We start from the raw sequence: 22,256 nt of genomic DNA on the forward strand, positions 1-22,256 counted from the left end.
ACTTTGTCCGCGATTTACAGGCCGACTCTGACCCTGCCATAAACTATTTTATATATTATTAGACACTGTAGAGGAACTTCTTTACAACGGTACCATTACAATTAATATCGGACGAATAATAATGCATTTATAACCATTTATATCGGTTCCTGGTTTTCTTTACGGCATTTGCGTGTGTAAAAAAAAACCGTTAAAACAGGCCGACTTTGTCCGCGATTTACAGGCCGACTACGATCCTGCCATAAAATATTTTCATATGGTTAGAAAATGTAGAGGATATTCTTTACAACGGTACCATTATAATTAATATCGGACGAATAATAATGCATTTATAACCATTTATATCGGTTCCGGGTTTTCTTTACGGCATTTGCGTGTGTAAAAAAACCCGTTAAAACAGGCCGACTTTGTCCGCGATTTACAGGCCGACTACGACCCTGCCATAAAATATTTTGATTTTTTTTATGGTTAGAATCTGTAGAGGATCTTCTTTACAACGGTACCATTATAATTAATATCGAACGGATAATAATGAAGTTATAACCATTTATATCGGTTCCGGGTTTTCTTTACGGCATTTGCGTGTGTAAAAAAACCCGTTAAAACAGGCCGACTTTGTCCGCGATTTACAGGCCGACTTCGACCCTGCCATAAAATATTTTGATATGGTAAGAATCTGTAGAGGATCTTCTTTACAACGGTACCATTATAATTAATATCGGACGAATAATAATGAAGTTATAACCATTGATATCGGTTCCGGGTTTTCTTCTCGGCATTTGCGTATGTAAAAAAAACCGTTAAAACAGGCCGACTTTGTCCGCGATTTACAGGCCGACTACGACCCTGCCATAAAATATTTTGCTATGGTTAGAATCTGTAGAGGATCTTCTTTACAACGGTACCATTATAATTAATATCGGACGAATAATAATGAAGTTATAACCATTTATATCGGTTCCGGGTTTTCTTCTCGGCATTTGCGTGTGTAAAAAAAAACGTTAAAACAGGCCGACTTTGTCCGCAATTTACAGGCCGACTACGACCCTGCCATAAAATATTTTGATATGGTTAGAATCTGTAGAGGATTTTCTTTACAACGGTACCATTATAATTAATATCGGACGAATAATAATGAAGTTATAACCATTTATATCGGTTCCGGGTTTTCTTCTCGGCATTTGCGTGTGTAAAAAAAAAACGTAAAAACAGGCCGACTTTGTCCGCGATTTACAGGCCGACTACGACCCTGCCATAAAATATTTTGATATGGATAGAATCTGTAGAGGATCTTCTTTACAACGGTACCATTATAATTAATATCGGACGAATAATAATGAAGTTATAACCATTTATATCGGTTCCGGGTTTTCTTTACGGCATTTGCGTGTGTAAAAAACCCCCGTTAAAACAGGCCGACTTTGTCCGCGATTTACAGGCCGACTCTGACCCTGCCATAAAATATTTTGATATGGTTAGAATCTGTAGAGGATCTTCTTTACAACGGTACCATTATAATTAATATCGGACGAATAATAATGAAGTTATAACCATTTATATCGGTTCCGGGTTTTCTTTTCGGCATTTGCGTGTGTAAAAAAAAACACGTTAAAACAGGCCGACTTTGTCCGCAATTTACAGGCCGACTACGACCCTGCCATAAAATATTTTGATATGGTTAGAATCTGTAGAGGATCATCTTTACAACGGTACCATTATAATTAATATCGGACGAATAATAATGAAGTTATAACCATTTATATCGGTTCCGGGTTTTCTTCTCGGCATTTGCGTGTGTAAAAAAACCGTTAAAACAGGCCGACTTTGTCCGCGATTTACAGGCCGACTACGACCCTGCCATAAAATATTTTGCTATGGTTAGAATCTGTAGAGGATCTTCTTTACAACGGTACCATTATAATTAATATCGGACGAATAATAATGAAGTTATAACCATTTATATCGGTTCCGGGTTTTCTTCTCGGCATTTGCGTGTGTAAAAAAAACGTTAAAACAGGCCGACTTTGTCCGCAATTTACAGGCCGACTACGACCCTGCCATAAAATATTTTGATATGGTTAGAATCTGTAGAGGATCTTCTTTACAACGGTACCATTATAATTAATATCGGACGAATAATAATGAAGTTATAACCATTTATATCGGTTCCGGGTTTTCTTCTCGGCATTTGCGTGTGTAAAAAAAAACGTAAAAACAGGCCGACTTTGTCCGCGATTTACAGGCCGACTACGACCCTGCCATAAAATATTTTGATATGGTTAGAATCTGTAGAGGATCTTCTTTACAACGGTACCATTATAATTAATATCGGACGAATAATAATGAAGTTATAACCATTTATATCGGTTCCGGGTTTTCTTTTCGGCATTTGCGTGTGTAAAAAAAAACGTTAAAACAGGCCGACTTTGTCCGCGATTTACAGGCCGACTACGACCCTGCCATAAAATATTTTGATATGGTTAGAATCTGTAGAGGATCTTCTTTACAACGGTACCATTATAATTAATATCGGACGAATAATAATGAAGTTATAACCATTTATATCGGTTCCGGGTTTTACCATAAAGATTTCCGGATATTTCCGGGTTTTATACCTGCCCAGCTGTCGTTCCTTAATTGCTCTCACAATCTCTGCCACTACAAGCAAATCCTACCATGTATTTTGTTTAAGTATTATATTATGAAAAGTAGTATCATTTTCTGTCATATTAAAAAAATAGTGTATTAATTCAGGTTCATAATAAAAAATAAATTACCCAAATTAAAAAAGAAAAAATAACGTGAAAATTATTGTGCCGCCTGGCTCGGCTATCATCTCGTGGTTGGTTATGAAGGCAGGGATTTGATACAGCTATGCTGGTTCCAGTCAAATCTCTGCGCGGAGGTTGGACGCATCCATCGGACAGCACATGCAAATATCGTTCTTGCGTTATTTTTCGGATATGTATGCAAGGGGCACAAAATCCAGACAGAGTGGGTTGAACCACCTATCTAATTCATACTAAAGTTTAATTGCATTCTACAAGAAGATGACGATTCTCCCTACAAAAAAGGGACATATCAACTGACGTACCAACACTAAACACTATCTTTGACGGTGGTCACATCGACTTTGAAAAGCTCAAAGTTTTCATTGAAACAAATGAATAAAAAATGAATTAATTAATTAATTAATGGATAGATGGAGGAATGGATGAATGAATTAATTGATGTATGAATGGATTAATTGATGAATAAATTGATGGGGTAATGAATGCATGAATAAATGGATGGATGGATGAATGGGTTAATGGATGAATGGATGGACGGAGGAATGAATTGATGGATGAATTAATGGACTAATTGATGATTTGATGAATAAATGGATGAATGAATGAATGAATGAATGAATGAATGAATGAATGAATGAAATGGATGGATGGATGGATGGATGGATGGATGGATGGATGGATGGATGGATGGATGGATGGATGGATGGATGGATGGATGGATGGGAGGACGGACGGACGGACTGACAGACAGACAGTCAGACAAATGAAATCGGTACCCAGCCATATAACTAAACATAATTTTGCACAATTGTCTTCATTGCATGAATAAAAATGCCGATGCTGGCAGAGGAGCTCATGTCGATCACATAAAAAAGTACATATTCGTACTTTATATTGCCTTATTGGCATTAATGCACTCATAAGTACAACTTGACCCTTAAGAATGTTCTAGTTTTACACAATTATGCGACATGAAATGAGCAATAATGCGTACACATATTTTAAACATATGTATAAAATCGTGATTAAAATGTCAATGTGAATTACAGTGATTTTCCCTTCTTTATAAAGTACCCGTAAAAAGTACTTTCCCAATTGAAGAAAAACTACAAAATTCCCAATTGCAGTCTAAAAAATTCCCAAATGGAAGGGAAATTGTGTTCCAAAAGTGCATTATCGGCAAGTTAACAATTAAAATGAGCACTGACACTGAACATTTCAAGCCAAAATGAATGTATATCAATATTTGAGTTGATTAGTGCTATTGATACCAAGTAATTAAAAAGACCCATAAATCCCAATTGGGAGATTACACGACGCGAATTTTCCCAATTTCAGGGATTTTCATGCTAATTTTTTCTAATTGGCATGGTACAGGTACTTTTCCCAATTGGGGAAGTAAAATCGCCGAATTATGGCTCGTTTAAGAAACTTAAATAGAAAATGATGCAGGCAAATCTTTTTATGCATATTTAATGTCAAAATGTATATGGCGATTTTACCCAAACTTAATTTTACTATCAACCATACACATGTACTTTAATAGTACATACATGTATACACATAATTAGCGGTCGCAGCGAATTTTTGATAACAAAGAAGGTATAATTGTTTCGCCTTGTCCTGTGGATCAATTATTCTATCAAACATTTTACTGGTGACATTTACCTATCGTGTACGTATACGGAACAACAAATCAAAAATCCATGTGCTTATGCTGCAATACGGAATACCGTTCATACCAACGTGGTAACACATTAAAATCCAGAGGGCGAGAATGCGAGAACGCGATAGTACGATGCCGACAATGCGACATTACGATGACGACAGTGCGACAATACGATGGAGACAATGCGATAGTACGATGGCGAGAATGCGAGAACGCGATAGTACGATGACGACAATGCGACAGCGCGATGACGACAGTGCGACAATACGATGGCGACATTGCGATAGTACGATGGCGACAATGCGAGAACGCGATAGTACGATGACGACAGTGCGACAATGCGATAACAAGAGTGTGGCAATGCGATGGCGACAGTGCGATAGTACGATGGCGACAATGCGAGAATGCGATAGTAATAAACAAAATCAGCAGTCATATAAAGCGTTGACACAATACTTTAACAGTAAGAGTTCACTTAAGAGTTGGTTGTCATCTTCGAAAACTGGTATGATTGTTGCTGTCCATAGATGCCTTAGCAACTTCACGCTTGACAGCGGATATCGTAAACAAACCATCATAGTTTTCTCAATATTTTCCCACTGTTTTCGTAGAAATACTCGTGTGAAAGAAAAACAGTATTGCAATTCATCGCTTTGTAAGTATGTTGCATGCAACAGTGGTGGTAACCGGGGTCAGAATGGTAGACCTGGTGTGACGAATTTGGTATTGTATGGTAAAAATATATATATGCAAAAGAAAAAGAACAGCTGTCGCACTCTTCACTCTTCTTTCAGCACAATCAAGATATCTGACATTAGGATTTGTCAAAATACATATACACTGTATGTCCATCTGAGTCGTGTTCTGAGAAAACTGGGCATATTGCATGTGCGTAAAGTTTCGTCCCAGATTAGCCTGTGCAGTCCGCACTTTCCGCTTAAACTTGGTTTTCGGTAAGGAGGGACTTCCTTGAAACTAAAAATGCCATAAAAGCGGAAAGTGTCGTCCCTGATTAGCCTGTGCGAACTGCTCGTACAGGCTAATCAGGGACGACACTTTACGCACATATATTAAGCCCAGTTTTCTCAGAACGCGACTCGTATATATTACGAGATTTTCTGGGATGTGTAACTGGCTCACTCTTGACAAATCATAATCTATTCAATGTTTAAAGCTGGTTGCTGAGTTTTCAAATCACGCAAATGCCAAAATTCTGTAATTGTTACAAAGAAACCAAACAAAGTCGTATATTTTAGCGATTTTTACAGACAACTACCATTATTTTCTTCGTTGTAAACCGTATGCGTTATTTAAATTAGTAGCGTTATTTAATTTAATTTGTAGCTTTATTTCAATTAATTTAAAGCGTGATTTCAATTATTTGGTAGCGTTATTTCAATTATTTGTAGCGTTATATTAAATAATTTTGTAGCTTTATTTAAATTAATGTGTAACGTTTTTAAATTACTTTGTAGCGTTATTCCAATTAAATCATAGCTTTATTTCAATTAATTTCAAGTGTTATTCCAATTAATTTACAGCGTTGTTTCAATTAATTTGAAGAGTTATTCCAATTAAATTGTAAAATTAGTTCAATTAATTTGTAGCTTTGTTTTAAATAATTTGTAGCGTTTTTTTCAATTAATTTGAAGCGTTATTTCCATTATTTTGTATACAGTTGAACACAAAAGGACGTTTAAGTTATTTTATTTAATTTGAAGCGTTATTTCGTATACAGTGGAATACAAAAGGAGCGGTTTAAAAATGTGAACCAATGTTCACGCAGTCAAATCTCTGCGGAGGTTGAACGTGGCAAGATTTTTGGACAGTGTGTAACCGCACATTTATATCAGTTGGGTGTCGTATTTGTCGGTTAACATCAACAAGAAATAAAAAATGTCGCGAAGAGAAATTTCGCCCGCTGACCTTGAGCGATTAGACGATATTCAGAAGATGTATATGAAGAGATTCGAGCAGAAGAATAATCAAAGAGTATCAAAATACGTTCACACGAGATGGAAGAATAGAATCACCGGCGGTCTACTGGGTTGCCTTGTCATTGGTGTTTGTATCCTTTTCGGACATGACGTTTAATTCGGATATTGCATAACGTGTTCATTTTGATGTCATGTTAACATGATCCTTATGTATTGATTATATTAGCGTGTTAAATCATAAATGTATTAACATTATTGTTACTGTAATTCATGACTTCTGTTAAAGATTAATTAATATTGTGAAACATTAACTAAAAATCCACTGGAATTTTGAAGTTTTTTTACTGTTAAACAGCTTTCTAGCTAAAGAAACTTAAGCGTACAGTTTATATAGTATTGACAGACCTGTATGCTGAAGCCAACCCCGTATCAAAAGTCAACCAGAGTCGTAACATATTTATGTCACGCTATAAATAAAAAAAGCTCATTTTCTTGGATACATTTCTACATATATTGGTGAATGAATATAATTTAAATTAATTCATCGGGGAATATTTTAAGGTTCAAATGTTTCAAATGCATCTTACAATAGATGGAAATAACTCTCATCAGTCTGAAATTCACAAATTTGACGCCATTGTCGCTTTATCACGTGACGAGTCAGGGTCTTCAATTTATCAAATCTGCGGCCGAATTTCGGCCGCAGTCCCCCACCTGAAAAGTATACTTTTTTCCCCTTTTGTGGGGAAAATCCCCCCTGATTAAAAAAAATATATACTTGAAAGATGTGTCTCATGATTATTATATTTCAATTCTGTTTCAATTTAATCTTGTCAAACATACTTAATTATGAAAAAAGAAATGAATATAGTGCAAACATGTAAAAATGTAATAATTAGAGAGTAGTAAAAAAATCCTCCAAAAAGGGAAACGCCGCGAAAATTCCCCCTCATGAGGGTAGCGCCCCGCTTCCCCTAAAATGGATTGAGGGCCCTGCGAGTTTTTATTTGGATACTTTCGGATCGACCTTGACATTTTATGCTGAAATTGTAAACATTACTTTCGTTTTCTGCATACATGCCATACGTCCCGGATTGTCCCGGAAATCTGTCAAATGTCCCGGAATTAACAAAATCCATGTCTACATGTACCTTATCTTAGGCTTAACGGCACCTCGAATCTGTGTATATCTGCAGCGTCTCCATGACAATGCCTACCTAAATAGGCAGACTACGCAGTCGCTATGTGTCAAAATCGATCAATTAACAGGGGTCATATCGATTGTCTCATGTTCGCGGTCAAACCGAAAAGGTGGCATTGTTTAATGTGGTTGTTAATTGACTTTAATCTACTACGTCCTTATTTCCCGCTGCGTAAGGGCAAAGGATAGTTGTTCACACATCTAAGTCCATCATCGCTGAGTAAAAAATTAAAAGCAGTTTATGTTGCACGTTTAACCGACAAGGAAGTTGAGTAAAAAAGTAAGCATATAAAAACGTCATCCTCACTAGGTTTATTATTGTCTTGTTCTTAACCCCCAGTAAACATGACGTTAAAAATAATGATTGAATTTGAATTGCGTATTATATTATTATATAAATGTTATAAATGAATAAAGGCGTATCAACCACTACGCGTAACACACCGGTCTTTATAACAATAACGCAGTGACGTCACCATCTATGTTGAGAACACTTACACTGAAAACACGTGGCTTGTTTCTAGTAACGGAAGTAGTAATGTTAAATTTGACGTTAATAGATCAAGTGTATTTCGGATAGGCTTTCAAACTTTTGCAATTAATGATGCCAAACAAAAAAAAACGTACCAAAAATGCATATGTCTATGCAAAAGTCCTGGACAATTTAACTCAATGTCCCGGAATTGGTCTGAAAAATTATGGCATGTTTGGTTTTCTGAAATCTATATTTTGTGATTAACAACTTACGTCTGGTGGATTATACGACTGATTTCAGTGTGAATCAGGTAGTTTTAAATAATAATTACTTTGAGTTTGTATTTACACTTCACTTTGTTTACAAAACAAGCCAGCATAATCTAAAATACCGGGAAATGTCATCCTGAATTTGAAAACACTCGAGCACATAGTATGTTACTTAAATAGAAATAACGTCATATGACTGTGAAATCTCGGGAGATTCGCATTTCAAGAAAGTCTGTCACATCGCTGTTTTTCTCGATATGTAAGAGCAGAAAAGATAAATTTTAAATGTTTAAGATAGTATTTTGTGAAAGAATACGTCAGTTAAATGTGAAAAATGTCAATCTTTCCGATCAAGTGGTTGATATGGGCAAATAACTGCATTTAAAATCTGTTTTGGACAGGGTTTTGTTAACTGTCAACTTTTCGGGAATTTCTGGTTGACTTTCCTAATGGGGTTGGTCCATAACTATAAAGTCGCGCTAGTCAAAAATCATAAAAAGCGACATTTAAAGTTATGGTAGCCAGAACTAAAAGCTTTCTTGTTTAAAAAGATAGTCGTTATGATTGGCAGTATCACTTGAAAAAAAAATCATTCTACTGTAGTAATTTTAATTGTTATTTTACAGATAACTTGATAAAATTACTGGGCATGTAAAGTTTATCACCACTTATTCATGACACATCAAAAATGGAGCATTCAGGTGCCCTCAGAACTATCTAACAAGCAAAAAGCCGTTGGTACGGAAAAAACCACATTTATAATAGTATGTTCACTATATTTGCAACTCAGAAAACTTACAGAGGCATAAATAAATAGGGGCAAAGCAACTTATAATTTTTTCAACCGAGACTGTCTGTCTGGGAGCTTTGACAGACAGGCCGAACCTTAGAATAGTTTACAAGACATGTTTGTTAATCCAGCCATTTGTTGCAGAGACTCACCCAGTCATTTAAGTGTCTTTAACAGAAAGGGTTGTCGTTAAAGTACAGTCAAATGTAGAGCCAATATGAGCTCTCTGATGTTACATGTTTTTGCCAAATGGGGAAAAAGTACTGGTACCAGCCCAGTTGGGATAAAAATGCAAGAAAAACACTGAAATTAGGAATTCACCTTGTGAAGTCTTCTCATTGGGAAATAGGTGTATTTTATTTTTTGCTCCCAAATACTCAAAAATAACTAAGTGTTGTCAAGTTGCAAATATTATATAAACTAAGATTCAAGCCATAAGGCTGCATAGGGAAACTAACTAAATGTTGCATTTTATTATTTAAAACAAATATTTTTTATGAAACTGTTTGTACAGCAATTGGAAAATTTGTATTTATTCCCAGTTTCCGTTTTTTTATAAAGAAGGAAAAACATTGCAGCATGTACTCATTATTGGAACAAAATATGATTATAGGTGCTACCTAATTTGTGGGCAAAAGCTTAAAAAGATGTCTATTTTTTTTTGCATATTGATTAGAAATAAAAGCCAGCACATTCTAATGGAACAACACATTTAAACGTATCCTAGCAACCAAAAAAAGTAATTGGTTTTAAGACGAATGAACCAAAAACTATTTCTAAGATTTAAGCAATAGATATGATAACCACTAGTCTTGTCTTCAAACGTTTTAATATCAAGTTTTATGGTTGTTCACTTTTTAAATAAACAATATTAAAGATTCAATCTTAAAAATCTCTTGAATAGATGAAAGTAACTGTGTTTAAAGTAAAATGAGTGTTGAAATATCAAGATAAATTTATTATAAATTATTTGTCATCTTTAAATCACTTCCATAATAACATATATTTTATCTTTGTTTACATGTGTCTATTTACAACAGTGTGACATACATGCCTTCATTTAGACCATGCTAAAAACGAATAACTCTTTGGCATTTTTTTACAAACACACATATGCAAAGTTGTTGTCCAACTGTAACCCAGCAAGAAAATCCCCGACCATAGTGGGGAACAAACCCGGGATCTCCCAGTTCCAAATCAGGCAGAAACTCTACCGCGTCGCTATTAAGCTAGCTCATATAGCAAGGCAGTATAAGTTCTCCTTATACTGAACCCTGCTACACACACCCCCTCCAATTGTGAAATTCTTCCACGAAATTTCTTATTGCAATGACATCCCGGGGACGTCTGACACACATGGTGTTTTTTTTTTACGTTTGGTGCCAAAGTAAACCAGCCAGACAAATCCCTGACCATGTGGGGATCGAATCAGGGACCTGCTGGTTCTAAATCAGGCAGACACTCTACAGCGTGGCTATTAAAGATAGCTCATATAATAAGGCAGAATAAGTTCTCCTTTATACAAACCCTGCTACACGAAAAAGAAAATTCTTTATAAACAGTCAAAATATATGTATTTTATTATTAAAATTGTGTTTAATGTTTCTTGAACATATGCAGGGATTTCAATAAGTTGAAGACAGAAGAAAAAGTAGAAGGGGGAAATGATCATTTTTTCACTTAAAGCGAGTATATTATATGATTGCAATGTCAACATTGTATTCTCTCCGTCCTAACCCAATTAAATCGGAAAACTATTGGTATTAAATTAAAGCCAAAAAAGTATACACAACAATGATTACAGGAGTGTTTGAATTGAGCTTGAAAGTGGTCTTTTTTTTAGCTTAAGGTGCGTTGATGCTCCATGCTCTTTATGGGAAGAAGTAGAAGAAGGAATTTAAAGCGGTCTGAAAATATTGCTCATGGCATAAACTGATGAAACATAAAAAACATAAACATAAAAAAACAGTATGTGTCCAATATTGTTTAAAAGTTGATTGTCATGCTAGAAGTCTTCAAAACACAATGATACCAAAACTGGGTGCCCTTCCTTGCTTGTGGTATGCTGTTTATTAACTTCTAGACTTCCATAAAAAAATATATAAATGCATGGGCACTTTTAGTATAAACATAAATTTAACATGTTTTTTATCTGCTAGTTGTTAATTTCACTTCTCTTTTACTATTGTTTGCACATCTCACTGATACTATTGTTATGTTGAAACTGCTTTTTGATGACAGACAGACACTCTTCATAATAACTGCAGTTTCTTTACAGTCTACTTATGTTACATAACAATAACTCAACAGATCTTTTGAATATTTCAAGGCCACAATTGCATAATTTCCATCACTGGCAAGTTTGATAGATCCAGAATGGCATCGTTGTTGAGTATTTAGCATCCAGTCAGTTTTGCTGTGCAGAATAATGTATGGAATGTGTGAAGCCCTGCGCTTGACAGACCATCTTCTAATATATTTAACAAAAGAAAAATCAATAAAATACAAATTGTAATTAGACAATATCCTATGTTTATGTTTATGAAAGCACAGTATGAAACTGTTGACTGTAGAACATAATGATCGGGAACAAGATTAAATATTTTTTACAATCATTCACAGTTTGGTACGAAAATAATTGAGTATGATTTGAAATATTGTTAACAATCAAAGCATATCTTTACGTACCAAAGAGAGAGTATCTTTGAATTATAACGTAGAATATACTTAAGAAATATCACAAAAACATTAAATACATGAAAACCGTTTTTGTTCAAATAGTTTTAATGAATAACCATGGATAGAACTAATATCAAAATCTGCTATAAATTGCTATGTGACGAACGCAGTTTCTGTTCTATTACAGGTAATCTTTAAAAATATATTGATATTTAATGTAACCAAATACAATAATTACCAACCCATTTTTAATCCATTCAGTTGTTTGAGGGCTAATCTTTAAATAGTGATGTGTAACCTATTGTATGCAAATAAATGAGAATTGAGAAAGTGAGTGCAGACGAACTAAAAACCAGTTAACATTAGCTAAATTGCTGAAAAGTTAAATCGGAATAAAGTTAAATTTTATGAATAAACGTGTTCCTCACGGATTACAACCGCAACTTACCCGAATATTGCTCATGATCACAGATAAAACCATAGGCGCTCGATGTCAATGACAATGTTTTATTATGCCCCCTTCGAAGAAGAGGGGGTATATTGTTTTGCTCATGTCGGTTGGTCGGTCAATCCACCAGATGGTTTCCGAATGATAACTCAAGAAGGCTTACGCCTAGGATCATGAAACTTCATAGGTACATTGATCATGACTCGCAGATGACCCCTATTGATTTTTAGGTCACTAGGTCAAAGGTCAAGGTCACGGTGACTCGAACCAGTAAAATGGTTTCCGGATGATAACTCAAAAACGCTTATGCCTAGGATCATGAAACTTCATAGGTACATTGATCATGGCTCGCAAATGACCCCTATTGATTTTCAGGTCACTAGGTCAAAGGTCAATGTCAAGGTGACTTGAATTAGTAAAATGGTTTCCGGATGATTACTCAAGAACGCTTACATCTAGGATCATGAAACTTAATAGGTGCATTGATCATGACTCGCAGATGACCCCTATTGATTTTCAGGTCACTAGGTCAAAGGTCAAGGTCATGGTGACTCGAACCAGTAAAATGGTTTCCGGATGATAACTCAAGAACCCTTACGCCTAGGATCATGAAACTGCATAGGTACATTGATCATGGCTCGCAGATGACCCCTAATGATTTTTCAGGTCACTAGGTCAAAGGTCAAGGTCACAGTGACTCGAAATAGTAAAATGGTTTTCAGATGATAACTCAAGAATGCTTAAGCCTAGGATCATGAAAATTCATAGGTTTATTGACGAGGTTCCCAGCCTGCGCCGCATATCAATAAGCGAGCAGGGTAACAGCGATTTAATTATTCATAATGACGCACTTCTGTGGCTTGAGAAAATGGCGAGTGACCTACCTTTGTCAATATCTATGTACGTAGTCGTACTATCTTTTTTTTAAGAAGACGTTTTGTCCGAAGATTTTTATTAATTTCGTATGTGTATGCATTATAATAAACAACGGGTAACTAAAAAATATATAATAAAAAAAACATTGTCATTGACATCAAGCGCCTATGGGTAAAACTGCTTTCTGAGTGAATGGTAAATGCGTCATGATTTCAGACAAGTAAACAGTAGGGTGTCGTTATTGAAATACCGCGAAAGCTGTATGCGCAGTGGTTAGCTCCCCATAAAAAGTTGAGAAATCAACGCCGATGTTAATGCATTCAGCGAATCAATTTTTTAAACAGTTTTTGTTGTGATTTGTGAGGATAATAATAACATTAATATATTGAATAATCGGATCAAATTAATTCCCAACTAAATAAACGGAGGCAGTACATGGACAAGATAAGTATTCAAGGGAGATAATTGCATCGTGAAAATATGTCTCGTGGCAATTTTTTTTTAGATGCATTCCTATGTCTATTTTTAGATCTAAATTTCCATATGTATAAACGGTCAACGCCCACGCCAGCTTTTGCCCGTATTAAGTAAAATTGTTGATAGGGGAGGTTTGAATTTGACCAAAATCAGAAATGTTTCAACTCTCTCAATATAAAAGTTAACAGTAATGCTTACCTGTGTGTTTTGGATGTAATTGTGTATAAAAGTTGTTGTGCAACAATTTGATGGTTTTCTTTAACCATAACTATCAGATGCTTATACAATCCGAGCTCTGAGACAGGAGAAAATGGGTCCAGAATATGATCAGAGATTCTCGGATGTTGCAAAGAAAGAGTCGAGTTCCACCTAGCGAAGAATGATGATAATTCAACAACTGAGGACGCATATTACTGCTGAGTCATGATCAAGCCAAGATGCATGTAATAACATTGAAATGCAAACTTAAATTGACCTTTAACTCTTTCAGTGCTGGAACCGAATTTTGAAGGCCTTTGCAAACAAAACGTGGCGTCTCATCAGGATCCAAACTGTTTGCTATTCTGATAGTAGTTTTTGAAAAAAAATCTAAGAAAATGCTAATTTTAGAAATTCAGCAGACAACATTTTAGCAGACGACAAATTTACCAGCATGCAAAGGGTTAAACAAGTTGTAACATTCTCAGCAGTTGTTCTGTGTGTTTCAAACTTGATGTTTGCATTTGTGACGCATATTTTCTTTGGAAGAACAAACTTAAATAGACAACTTAGTGCTTGCATGACAAAGTTGCAGTGTTTTAAGATGAATATGCTTTGCTATGAAGATTGACATGGCCGTGAGATAGATGTCTTTCCTTGTGCAAATGAGCTGTGTCTTTGTCATTCTGAACATCGAACAGAATGTTAAGAAAGCGAAGTGTTTAAATACTTTGAGACAATTGTTTTGTAACTGTTAACATTTGTTTTAACCCAAACATACACAAACAAAAATCTGTGCTTAAAATCTAAGTTAAACATTTTGTTAAGAAAAATAATTAAAATAGAGTTATTCATGTCATTAAATATGTTTTCAGTTGTTTGATTTTGCCAAATAAATGTTAAAATGATTTTTCAACATTTTAAAACTATCTTTTACATGTTACTGTTAATATTTTGTTTTTGTTGTTAAAATAAATGTTTAAATTATCAGAATACCTGTGTCTAGTAAAGAGTAAAAAATCCATGAATATGTAGAGGCATAGACTGAGCTGAACTGCATCATGACCATTTCATGTAAATCATGTTAGTAATATATACATTGCGTGTAACTTGCACAGAATTGAAAGAAAATTGCTTTTTCTTTTTTACTTGTTTTGTTTATATTTCAAATCTGTTGTGTAACTTGATTGAATATTTGGTTGAAATTACATATGTTTTAAATACATTCTATGTAGAAAACATAGAATACACTGTTTATTTTTATTTATTGAAATTGGAAATGTCAAATATAATTTGCATCCCTACAAACATATTATTTTAACCCTTTTCCACTCAGAGGCAAAGTGGCAAAGTCAGGTGCAAACAGCATAAAACAAGAACAGCCTGGGGGGTAACTCACATTCTGTTAAGGTTTAATGCTGTTTGCTGATTGTCAGTATTTAAGGGTTGGACACAAAGCCTTTAAAACTTGCATCTTGTAGGAAAGGTCTTCGATTAAACAATTAACATAACTTTTTAATGGACTACAAACACGTCAAAACACACATCTATATGTGGCAAAGTGATACTCATCCTGCAATTTAAAAATAATCTAACACAATTGACAACCCTGAGGAAATGACTCGACAGAGGCCAAGTGGAAAAAAATCTATTGAAATTAGGGCCATGGTTCTAAAAAATATTTAACAAATATTTATAACCCCACAAACGAAGTTTAGGGGGGTATATAGGAGTGAGCTTGTCTGTCGGTCGGTACGTATTAAGTGTCCACTCTCTAATTCAAGTTGTTTTCATCCGATCTTCAATGGTCAGATGTTGTATCTAGATGTTGTCTAGGTCAAGTTTGAACATGGGCCATGCCGGGTCAAAAAACTAGGTCACGGGGTCACTTGGTGCGTTTTAAACATTGAGCATGGTGTCAGCTCTCTAATTCAAGTAGTTTTCATCAGATCTTCACCAAATTTGGTCAGAAGTTTTATCTAGATGATCTTAAGGCCACGTTCGAACATGGGCCATGCCAGATCAAAAACCAGGTCACGGGGTCACTTAGTACGTTTTACACATTTAGCATGGTGTCCGCTCTCTAATTCAAGTAGTTTTCATCCGATCTTCACCACACTTGGTCAGAAGTTGTATCTAGATGATGTGCAGGTCAAGTTTGAACATGGGCCATGCCAGGTTAAAAACTAGGTCACGGGGTCACTTAGAGCGTCTTAAACATTGGGCATGGTGTTCGCTGCTTTTTGTGAAGACAACATGCACAATATTCTGTGTCAATGCGGCATGTGGGGGTATTCGTCACGTCTGTGACAAAGCTCTAGTGTTATTTGGCATAGCTGTTTAACGCAGCTTTTGACTTTAGCTGACCTTTGTAAGCGTCCAATAAAATTTAAATTTAATTTCCCACTAGTAGGCCCAAATGATTGCTTGGGATTTTTGTATTAAAAAAAATACCAAAACTGTTTGAAATTATAAAACATGCAATCTTCAAACAATTACACCATTACACTTACAACACACAAGCTTCTTAAAACTGTTCAGTTCCGTGGGGTCTCAGGTGTGCGACCGTCGGTCTTTGACCCTTTTTTCTGGTATTCCAGCTTTAATATTACTCCTTTATTAAATTACATCATTTTCACTTAATTTACTTATCAGTTTGAGATACTTTTTGCTTCATTCGCCCATATTTCGAAATTACCTTTAAAATATCAAAACTAACTGAAAGAATATAAAAAAAGATTGGAAAGATTTCTGCCTATCATTCTTTATTTCAGTGGGGAATTATCAAATAGGTTAATTAAAATGTGTGATGTCAGCGGAAACAAATATGTTTTTGGCCTCGCTATTTCAGAAATACTACGTTAATGTCGAATGCAATTTTCAATTTTGTTCGTGTGTTTTTTTAAATAAATAAATTAACCCATTTAGGCCTAGCGTCTAGAAAAAGACCTTGGCAAATGCAGCGTCTCATCAGGGTCTGCGCTGTTTGCTTAAAGGAATTTCTGTAAGAAATATTCTCAATATAGAAATTAATATACTATAGATGTCAAATTTTAGAAATAAATTGATCCAACTTAGAAGGATAGAAGGGTCCACTAGGCATAAATGGGTTAATACGTTGCAGATTGGCATGATACATATAACATGTTTTTATGTAAATAAAAAATATGACGTCACGTCTTCTTATATAGTTTATTGTCTATTGCAATTTCAAATGAAGAACTTCATGTTTTGAGTATCACAACGATCTATTTTTTTACATTCTTTACCCATAAAGTACTAAACTTAGTGGCAGTATCTTCCAAGTAATTATGGTAAACAGATGCAGTACAGGTTAAGTACACAAAAGGATGCAACCTCCGCGCAGAGATTAGACTGCAACCCGCATAGTTGGATCAAATCCTTGCCTTCATAACCAACCACGTGATGATAGCCTTGCTACAATAATTTAACCGTTGTTATTTTTACTCTTTTTTTTTTAAATTAAGGTATTTTAATTTTTACCATTAACCTAATCTTATACACATTTTTCAAAATATAACAGAAAAGGATACTTCTTTTCATAGAACAATGCATACAAAACTAAAATTAATCCTACCAAATCTGGCAGGATTTTCTTGTGATATTGTTTGTGAGAGCAAAGAACGACAACTCTGCGTGGAGATTGAATAAAATGTTCCAAAAGGGCTTGTATAATCTTTTGATAATTGGGAGTCTTAACATCCCGACTTGTGATTCAACCCTTTGCCACTTAGACACGTTTTAAACGCATGTGTAGTCCCTTTGTAAAGTAAAATTTAATTAAAACTCTTTCTAACAAGATCCAAGTTTTAAAGGTTTCAGTTCCAACCCTTAGATACTGATGTTTTTTTACTGTTTGCACATAGCCATGTTTACTTTGCCTCTTAGTGGGAAAGGGTTAAGAAGTTTATGCTGATTGTATTTGGAAGTTTTGACAGTATCCTATACACATGTTCAGCATAACAGCATTGAGATGAAGAGTAAATCAAAACTCATTAAATGTCAGTACTTGAATAACGTGTTACGTACAGCATCATTCAACGAAGCTTATAACAATATCGTCTGGATTTTTTTTGACATGATTGAACTCTCATGGCTTCAAGTCATGAAACTACCTTTATTACAATTTTGGAAGTCCTGTGACAAACTAGGAGAAAATTAACCCACAAAGTCCATAAATGCAAGCCCTTTATTCAATCTATGCTCATAAAAAATAAAAAAATATTGAAACATAGGCCATATAGTTTGTTTTGATCGTCGATGATATCATAGCACTTTAAAATACGGTTGAATACTGTTATAACATTCATAAGCATAATGTTTGGCTTAAGTTCAAAGTTTAAACTTCTCAAGACAAACCCACAATATGTTTACTGTGGTGATCCGGCGTTCAAAATACTGAGATGAGTTATTTACAGTCTCTTTGGTAATGGTTGCCTTCCGGGTTGTTCTCCCACGCGTCATCACCTACGTCCTTCATGACGTCGGCAGACAAATAGCACTGCTCCCAGCGAGGGAAGAAATCGAAGGACCTGCAAACGAACGACCTTTCTGTCGAGCATCTTTCCATACATTTCGTCAGTGTTGTATCGTTTAATGTAAGACGGTTGAAACCCCGGATAATGTGCTCGGGCACAATCTGATACGTAACACCGTATTCCGGACAACGGTCCAAGCATGCGCGTTGACGAGGGCTGAAACTGATCCCGGTCTTGCACTGACATTTCCCGTCCCTGCACTCGCTCCCCCTGGCCGAACATTCACCGCCATAGTCTGAACAAGGCGCGCCGATTCCACCTTGGAATAACGCCGAGTCTGGAATCTTCACTTCTACATTCGCTGTCCTGTTGACATCAAGAAGCTTGGACTGAAAGTTGTTAACGGCATCCTTAACATTATCCGTAATTTCCTTCATAACTGCATCATTTTTCTTGACCTTTGCATCCATATTTGTTTTCACGGCATCAACCATCACCTTCACCGGTGTGTCTTTCAGCTTTTCACGCTCGAAGAAGCGCTGGAGTGCCAGTACCCGGCTCTCTAGACGGTCTATCATCGCGTCGATCTCGGCTTCAGTTTCATCAGTCTCTGCTGGGATGTTAACGCCTGCAGCATGCGATTTTAGCGCTGTGTCCAACTCGACGAGGCTGTCCGAAATAAGATAATTTTCGTTCTCCAACTTCACTAAGGAACTGGTCATTTCATTTATCCTCTTGGTATCCGAGATATGTCCCTGAACGACCACCGGAAATAACGCGATGATTAAAACAACCCCGAAACGCCCACAAGCCATTTTGTTCAGCTATGTAACTTTGCAACTCGTCGTTTTTAGAGCTGCTGAAATGAAATTGGGGCGAATATACTCTTTTAAGTAGTTGTAAGTGGGCACTTGTGAGTGAACCACGAGTGATTTAGTGGAGGCTGCAAACAACTAACAATCGAGACAAAATAAAGAGAACTTACTGGGACTTACTGGGGCTTGGAAGACCCGGAAGACCGCCGGGCTTTAGCAAAACAGTTTTATCCCGCTTCTTTGAAGTAGTTTATAATGGATGGCAATAATAAATCACACACTTCTATTACATCATACAACCGTTGGACGATTTAAACGTACGTTTTCTTGTTAAACACCAATTGTTTATTGCATCTTTTTTTATCAGAGCTGACTTTCAGATTTGCAAGATCTTGCATGTTCATGTCCTGTTTGACATGCATTTAGTTATTGCTTGAATTATTGTTCACTGGATAATATACAATATCAAATAATCAAATTAGCATGCATCTTTAGTAAACATTCCTTAATATAAATCTTGCAATATTTGCATTGCTCGCGAACTTTGAAAGTAGTCGGCATAGTCTCTTTAAGGTCCCGAAAAATAATGTTTCCGGACGGTTTAAGATCCACTTGACAACTTCCTTCATTCTTGATATATCTTGGCTTTGAACGAGAATTTAGCAAGAGATATTTTCATCATACGGCCCCATCAAACTTGCATAACATTTTAATGAAGTCGATCCACTACACTTATAAATCAGCGGACAATAAACATGAATATATGGTTACATAAACTGAATTGAACAGGGATTGTGTATTGTTGTAAACTCCCTATAAAAGATCATCACATTGTGTTGCTTTTGCTGCTGCATGCACCTTCCTAGTAAGCAAGTTATAGAATAGCGTCATATGGGTAATCCATATGTATAGCATATGGAGTTTGCAACCGGACACCGTACGGGGGAATTAAGGACACACCATTTCGGACCCGTATAGCTTCCATGTGGGTAGCATCCGATCCCGTATATGCTAAAGCTGGGACTCATATGTGTTGCCAATATCCATTATATTTTAAACTATCCGGCATTTTTCTTTAAAAAACAACATCTTCAAGACTTCTTACTTTATTTTAGTAATATTTTAGGCGCTTGGTCGTTGAAGATTAACATATGACCCCGTTTTATATATGTCTGGCTTTCACCGTATTGATTGATATCGTTGTCTTTAAGCTCAGCTTCCACTGCGGGCTATAACGTGGTCGCGAACTTTTTAAAGGGGCCTTTTTCAAAGTTTTTGTCATGTATTGAAGCTTGTCATTAAATGTTTAAATATTGATACATTTAAACATTGGACCTTAAAACCTCCAGTGAAAAAAAAAAGAATACAATAAAAAAAGACCCTGGAGTCCTGGAATAAAAAGCCTACCGCTTTGGCCACTCGACCATCCGTGCTCATGATATGAGCTGATGTATTTTTTTTACTTTTATCAGCAATCCTCGTAGATTCCCAAAAAATAACGACAACAACAGAACTTTCCGAATTATTAATTCGTTTCGCGTGGCAACGCTTTATAATTTTCATATTTTCAAATCATCAAAAGATGCATATAAAGGATATTTTAGAGCATGGTAAATGTTCAGTATTACTATTTCCTCACAAATATCATAACTAAAACGAAAATTAGCGAATCTTAAACATTTTTTTTAATTCTGTCAATTTACCAAAACGTAAAAAGGCCCCTTTAATGCCAAAAACTCGCGAAACTGTGTGTGTGTGTGTGTCCGCGCGCGTGTGCGCGCGCGCGCGCGTGTGTGTGTGTGTGTGTGTGTGTGTGTGTGTGTGTGTGTTTGAGATTGATGGCATTCATATAATTTGATTAAGCGTGTATATATCTCGAATGAATCTGGTGAGATTGCATTTCTACAATGTAGTTTGTACTCAAAATGGAGAATATTATGAACTCTTTTGCTTGGAAGTTTACAGCAACAAGAAGTCCGTAAAAAGACGTACATGAGGGTGTCGTGTGAATTCATCTTAAGAGCTAAAGGGAAACTAATGCTACAGTACTGTTCTATTGATAGTATGGTTACATCAATGTTATTTACATATTTTACCCTAGACGTATTAATTATTATTGATTATTGACGTATTAAGAAAAAAAAGTGTTCAACGAGTGAAAAAGTTCCTTTAAGAAGATAAACTTGACAAGGTCAACATTCCGACAACAAATATGCAAAACACTGCGTTTAACTGAAACAAAGCGTCTCAGTAGTAAACGATATGTAAATAAAACGTGCATGATTAGGATTTTATCTTATCATATTAACGTATAATAAATGATAATATGTTAAAAAGTTTAAACGTGTTGACATATTCATTGTGTATTATACCTAGCTATTTTGCCGCTAAGAGTTTATGCATGGTGATTCCATTAGTGTTTCCTCCTGTTTACATTTAATAAGTGTGAATATGCGTGATTATACGAAACAGTAAGACAGACACATTATTTCAATAAACACCATACCATACTTGTCGATGTTTTTGTATTAACACTACTGTAAACCTACAGGACATCGTGTGGTGTTTGTATTAACACTACTGTAAACCTACAGGACATCGTGTGGTGTTCTTAATAGGCAAACACGTTTACGTATATGTATAGAAGGTTTAAAATGCTTCATCTGGGATAAAGAACTTTGAATTTTTATACGCTCATTCAATGAGAACATACAACCAGGAACGAATGACTGACTAGCGACGTTTGTAGACATGTGCCTATATGCATATTATCACAACATACTGTTAATTAGAAAAGGAGAATACGTCTGAAAAAAATTGAAAGATAAAATTAAACAGAAAACTTATCATAATTAAATCCAATGAAATACAATGTATTGCACAAAACAATCTTGGCCTATCATAGACAAATATAGGAAAAACCAAAAACCAAAAACATGACTCGGTGCATCTTTGAGAGATAATTATCTAGTTTAAAACATGGTTTGCAAATCAAATAGAACAAGAAAATTCATTGAAAATTCATTGAATTGATATCCCCCGCCAATATGCTTCTGGACACACAAGTGTTATATTTGACACTTAGCTAAAAAGCATTTTTTTAAATATAAAGGGCCATAACTCCGTTATTA

The 22,256-nt window shown here is 35.5% G+C and overlaps 1 protein-coding gene and 1 long non-coding RNA gene across 2 annotated transcripts; one reads left to right on the forward strand and one right to left on the reverse strand.

The window, feature by feature from the left end:
* Positions 1 to 6,326: 6,326 nt before the first annotated feature.
* LOC127860561 (uncharacterized) lies at positions 6,327 to 15,057 on the forward strand. The gene is made up of 2 exons (XR_008039843.1): positions 6,327 to 6,529; positions 13,889 to 15,057. It is a non-coding gene; the product is annotated as an uncharacterized LOC127860561 (long non-coding RNA).
* A 1,934-nt stretch (positions 15,058 to 16,991) lies between these two features.
* On the reverse strand, positions 16,992 to 19,207 carry LOC127860560 (uncharacterized). Its single transcript, XM_052398680.1, has one exon. It carries the CDS (start codon positions 19,123 to 19,125, stop codon positions 18,241 to 18,243), a length of 885 nt encoding a protein of 294 aa, XP_052254640.1. The 5' UTR covers positions 19,126 to 19,207; the 3' UTR covers positions 16,992 to 18,240.
* Positions 19,208 to 22,256: the final 3,049 nt, after the last annotated feature.

This window comes from Dreissena polymorpha, chromosome 15 (assembly GCF_020536995.1).
Source record: "Dreissena polymorpha isolate Duluth1 chromosome 15, UMN_Dpol_1.0, whole genome shotgun sequence".
NCBI lineage: Eukaryota > Metazoa > Mollusca > Bivalvia > Myida > Dreissenidae > Dreissena > Dreissena polymorpha.

Bases quoted from the DNA above. Each gene is read 5' to 3' on its own strand.
- LOC127860560 (XM_052398680.1), bottom strand. From the start codon at position 19,125: ATGGCTTGTGGGCGTTTCGGGGTTGTTTTAATCATCGCGTTATTTCCG.